The sequence below is a fragment of the Orycteropus afer genome, unplaced genomic scaffold (genome assembly GCF_000298275.1).
Source record: "Orycteropus afer afer isolate SDZICR_OR568_19922 unplaced genomic scaffold, OryAfe1.0 scaffold00310, whole genome shotgun sequence".
NCBI classification, from domain to species: Eukaryota; Metazoa; Chordata; class Mammalia; order Tubulidentata; family Orycteropodidae; genus Orycteropus; species Orycteropus afer.
The window spans coordinates 1,557,064-1,562,695 of record NW_006921897.1 but is presented as its reverse complement, the minus strand read 5'-3'; the positions used below and the strand labels follow the sequence as shown (position 1 = coordinate 1,562,695).

Sequence of the window (5,632 nt, the reverse complement as noted above, 5' to 3'; positions counted from 1 at the left end):
TATAAAAGCATAAGGAAGCCAGGTGAAGCAGACCAATGCTGGCTGAAGGAGTTGGAAAACCTAGTATGTGGGAAACAGTCCTTGGGCTGGGTTTTATTTTGAGTAAAAATTTTTGTTAGGTCAAGAGGAATGTGGAGAGAATTCCAAGTGAAGAAATGATAGGAGAAAAACTTTGGAAGTTGGCTTGAGTATGTATGGCATTCTGAAGGGACACAAAACAACTAAGAAGAGGGGAGGATTTATGCTGGATAAGGAAGTGGTATGGAGCACAGTTCTATACTGAAACACATGGGGTCTCCATGAGTTGGATTTAGCTTGACAGCAACTGGTAATGGACACAAAATATGTAGACACGCATTAAGGTCCAAGAGGGTAGTCCCCAAGTGCATCACTGAGTCACTTGGCCTTCATCCTAAGGAATAGGAAACCACTAAAGGTGTCTGAGCAAGGATTTATGATGGAAGTAGTGTTTTAGAAAGATTAATTTGATTGTGTGAGGAAATAGATTACAGGCGGCGGGGGGGGGGGGGGGGGGGAAAGCAAGGAGACCAGCAGGGAGACTAAATCTAAAAGGAGTCTGTATGTAAAGTCATAAGCAACTGGACAAGGCTGATGGTGACAGGTTAAAAAAGATGGCACCAAAATGAGAACTATGACAAAAGGCAGGATGATCAATAGGACTTGGTGACTTTATAGGGAGCAAGGGAGAAGAGAAGGGTCAAAGGTAGTTTTCAGACAATGGGAACAAATGAAAAATGGCACTGGTAACAGAAATAATGATGACTAGGGAAAAAACAAACTGGCCTGAAGAAGAAAATCAGAAATCTGTCTTCGACACTAGAATGTAACATGACAGTGTGGAATGGTTACGGAGCTGTCTAGCAGGGAGCTAGAAATATGAGAGTAAACATCAAGAAAGTCATGGCCAGAGATCCATCAATGGGAGTTATAGAAATGGATGTGCTAATCCACATAGAGAGTCCTTAATGTAAAAAGTGGAGGGAAGACAACCCTAGAGAATACTGGCAATTAGGGAGAAGACAGAGGATGAAATAAAATAAAAAGACACTAGGTTATCAAAGAAGAAGAACTAGGCTGTCACAGAAACCAAGAGTAGTATCCAATGCCGTGGAGAGATGAGGGCAGTGGAAAACAGTGCAGGGACCAGAAAAGGAGGTTCTTGTCCTCCAGGCAAGCCAACAGGGGAGAGGGTGAGAAGAAAGATGCACAGGGCACTATGGGAGTCGGGAGCAGTGGAATGGAGGCAGCAGGCACCAACCACTCATTAGAGAAGTTCGGAAGGTGAGGAACTGGACAGCCAGCTAGAGGGGACAATAAGATGATGCATAGCTTTAAATTCAAATCAGGGAAGACTGCTGAGTTTGACAAGAAAGAGGAAGACGTCAGGAAAGAGATTAGGCAGTAACAATACAAAAACAAACAAACTCACTGCCTTTGAGTTGAACCCAACTCATAGTGACCCCTCCTTGGGTTTCTGAGGTGGTATCTCTACAGAAGTAGATTGCCGAACCCTCCTTCTGAGGAGTGGCTGGTGGGTTTGAACCGCCAGCCTTCTGGTTAGCAGTCAAATGCCTTAGGCACTAGCTAATAAATAAGCCTGAACATTTGGGCATATGTGTGCAGAAACACCGAGAATGAAACATTCATTAATACCCATCGTTACCTGGGCTTTCTGTAATGGTGCCATCCGGCAGCAGAGCACTGCAGTGCACTTCATACAGATCTGGAGGAAAATGCTTTTATAATTGTTTGAACTATAGTCTTGACTAGAATTTAGTATGAGTGACAATGTGGAGCCATCAATGATTAATCCATATTCCTGGTGCTCTGTCCATGCTCTAAAAAGGGGGGAAAAAGTATTTAAATCTATTACACATTTGTACTTAGGGTCTTGGTTTTTTTTTTTTTTAACCACAAAGGGAATGGTCCCAGATTAGAGTGAACAATCTGGTCCCTTGACCTGCAAATTCTAATGAAACAGCTGCCTCAAATAATGGCACAAGTGAAACTTCCTAGCACATCTCTGAGTCTGAAGCTGCCTGTGGATGACCACAATTCCTAAATGGTATAAAAATAAAGGAGGTGGAGTGGCCTGCCTTTGTACAAGAAACTCAAAGACAATTTTGGAAATTATAGCTCAGTCAGTCAAACTCTGCTATGAAGACAAATGATCAATCTGAAAACTCCTTAAACAACATAGGATATATACAAACAAAATGACTTTAGGGTAAACAAATCGCAGGGGACCCTCTCTTAAAAGCTTTGCCTGAGTGACAATACCTCTTAATTGAAAATGGCTTCTCAAATGTGATTGAGTACAATACTGGCATGTTCCTTAAGTAAGTACCATTTTATACTAGATGGGTGGTTCTCACCTTAGCTATCCCAGGGCAGCTTTACAAAATTCTCCATGCCTGGGGTCCATCCCTACACCAATGAAATGAGTTATCTGGGGGCAGACTTTGGATATAGGTATGTTTAAAAAATCTCCTAGGTAATTCTAGAAGGAGCCCTGGTTGTGCAGTGGTCAGCTTGGCTGCTAACCAAAAGGTTAGTGGTTTGAACCAACAAGCCACTCTGCCAGAGAAAGATGAGGCAGTCTGCTTCCATACAGATGACAGCTTTTAAAACGCCATGGGGATGGAGAAGTTCTATTCTGTCCTATCAGGCTGCTATGAGTTGGAATCGACGAAATGTCAACAGGTCTAGCTGTTTCTAAAGTGTAGTCAGGACAAAGAGGTATCAGGGGCCAATAAAGACAAATTTAACCTTACAACTGAGAAAAGTTTATCAATTAACTATTCTTTTGCAATTAAGGAAAAAGCCCACAGTGATTATTCAATTTTTGCTCCAGGATTCATGGATGTCTTTTGAGAAGCACCACAGCAGAAGCACTAGACACTGCAGGATCTCACAGTGAGAGGTTCACTCGCCTAACTTAAGGCTTCTCAAACTTTAATGTGCAAAGGAATCATTGGAAAATGGAGAAAAGAGGAGCAGCTCACTGGGTTACTGTGAAGACTGAGAATAATTACATAAAGCTTTTAACATTGTGCCTAAAACATAAAGTGTGCCTGAGAAGCTGTTGTTAGGTGCAACTGACTCCTACTGATCACATGTACAACAGAACGAAAACACTGCCTGGTCCTACTCCAGCCTCATAATCCTTACTACACTTGAGCTCACTGCTACAGCCACTGTGTCGATCCATCTCGTTAAGGGTCTTCCCCTCCTTCACTGGCCTTCTACTTTACCAAGCATGATATGCTTCTCCAGGGACTGGTCCCTTCTGACAACATGATCAAAGTAGATAAGAAAAAGTCTCCATTCTTGCCATTCTTGCCTCTAGGGAACATTCCACCTGCACTTCTTCGAGAACAGATCAGTTCATTCTCCTGGCAGTCCGTGGTATTTTCAGTGTTCTTCACCAACACCATAATTCAAAGGCATCAACTCTTCTTTGGTCTCCCATATTCACTGTCCAGCTTTCACATGCATGGCTTAGGTCAGGTGCACCTTAGTATTCAAAGAGACATCTTCATTCTCCAACACTTTAAAGAGGTCTTTTGAAGCAGATTTGCCCAGTGCGATACATCGTCTGATTTCCTGACTCCTGCTTCCATTGGTGTTGATTATGGAACCAAGCAATACGTAATCTTTGACAACTTTGATCTTTTCTCCATTTATCGTGATGCTGTTTATTTGTCCATTTGTGAGGATTTTCATTTTATGTTGAGGTATAATCCATACTGAAGACTGTAGTCTTCAATCTTCATCAGTAAGTGTTTCAAGTCATCTTTACTCTCAGCAAGAAAAGTTGTGTCACCTGCATATCTCAGGTTGTTAATGATTCTTCCTCTAATCCTAATGTCATGTTCTTCTTCATACAGTCCAGCTTCTTGGATTATTTGCTCAGCATATATATTGAATAAGTATGGTGAAAGGATACAACCGTGATGCACTCCCTTCCTGATTTTAAACCACGCCATGTCCCCTTGTTGTGTTGGAATGACAGCCTCCTGGTCTATGTACAGGTTCCTCATGAGTACAATTAATTGTCCTGGAATTCCCATTCTTCTGTGTTGTCCATACTTGTGTTATGATCCACACAATCAAAAGCTTTCGCATAGTCAATAAAACGAAAATAAACATCTTTCTGGTATTCTTTGGTTTCAGCCAAGATCCACTTGAGATCAGCAGTGATATCCCTCTTTCCACGTTCTCTTCTGAATCCAGCTTGCATTTCTGGAAATTCCCTGTCAATACACTGCTGCAACTGTTTTTGAATTATCTTCAGCAAAAGTTTACTTGTGTGTGATATTAATGGTTTGATAATTTCCATATTCTATTGGATCACCTTTCCTTGGAATGGGTACAAATATGGATTTCTGCCAGTCAAGCTGGCCAGGCAATGTCTTCCAACTTTCTTGGCATAAATGAATAAGCACCTCCAGTGCTGCACCTCTTTGTTGAAACATCTCAATGGGTATTCCGCCAATTCCCAAAGCCTTGTTTTTTGCTGAATTCCTTCAGTGTAATTTGGACTTCTTCCTTCATTACCATTGGTTCTTGATCATATGAGCCTCCTGAAATGCTAGAACGTTAACCAATTCTTTCTTGTACAGTGACTCTGTATTCCTTACATCTTCTTTTGATGCTTCCTGCATCATTCAATATTTTGCCCACAGAATCCTTCAATAGTGCAACTCGAGGCTTGAATTTTGTCTTTGATTCTTTCAGCTTGATAAATGCTGAACATATTCTACCCTCTTGATTTTCTAATTCTAGGTCTTTGCACATTTCATTCTAATACTTTGTCTTCTTAAGCTGTCCTTAGAAATCTTCTGTTCAGCTCTTTTATTTCATCATTTCTTCCACTCACTTTAGCTACTTTCTGTCCAAGACCAAGCTTCAGAGTCTCTTCTGACATCCATTTTGGTCTTTTCTTCCTTTCCTGTTTTTTTAATGACCTTTTGCTTTCTTCATGTATGATGTTCTTGATGTCATCCCACAACTCATCTGATCCTCAGTCACTGCTGTTCAATGCATCAAACCTATTCTTCAGATGGTCTCTAAATTTAGGTGGGATATAATCAAGGTCATATTTTGGCTCATATGGACTTATTTTAATTTGTTTCAGCTTGAACTTGAGTTTGCATATGAGCAATTGATGGTCTGTTCCACACTCATCTTCTGGCCTTGTCCTGACTGATGATATTGAGCTTCTTCATTGCCTCTTTCCATAGATGCAGTCAATTTGATTCTTGTGTATTCCACTTGGTGAGTTCCATGTGTATACTCGCCATTTGTGTTGTTGAAAAAAGGTATTTGCAATGAATAAGTTGTTGGTCTTGCAAAATTCTATCATGCCATCTCCAACATCATTTCTACCTCTTACTTCTTTGTTTCCAACTTTCACATTCCAATCACCAGTAATTATCAATACATCTTGTTTGCATGTTTGGTCAATTTCAGACTACACAAAAGCTGGTAAAAATCTTCAATTTCTTCATTTTTGGCTTTAGTGGTTGTTGTGTAAATTTGAACAGTAGTATTAACTGCTCTTCCTTGTAGGTGTATGGATATTATCCTATCACTGGCATCATTGTAC

The 5,632-nt window shown here is 40.7% G+C and overlaps 1 protein-coding gene across 1 annotated transcript in view; it reads right to left on the bottom strand.

Annotated features, from left to right (window-relative positions):
* ATP11C (ATPase phospholipid transporting 11C) overlaps positions 1-5,632 on the bottom strand; it is a 134,298-nt gene that overhangs the window by 62,726 nt on the left and 65,940 nt on the right. Inside the window, exon 19 of the mRNA XM_007951727.1 lies at positions 1,685-1,859. Within this exon, the coding sequence (XP_007949918.1) occupies positions 1,685-1,859 (175 nt within the window). The remainder of the gene's footprint in view (positions 1-1,684; positions 1,860-5,632) is intronic.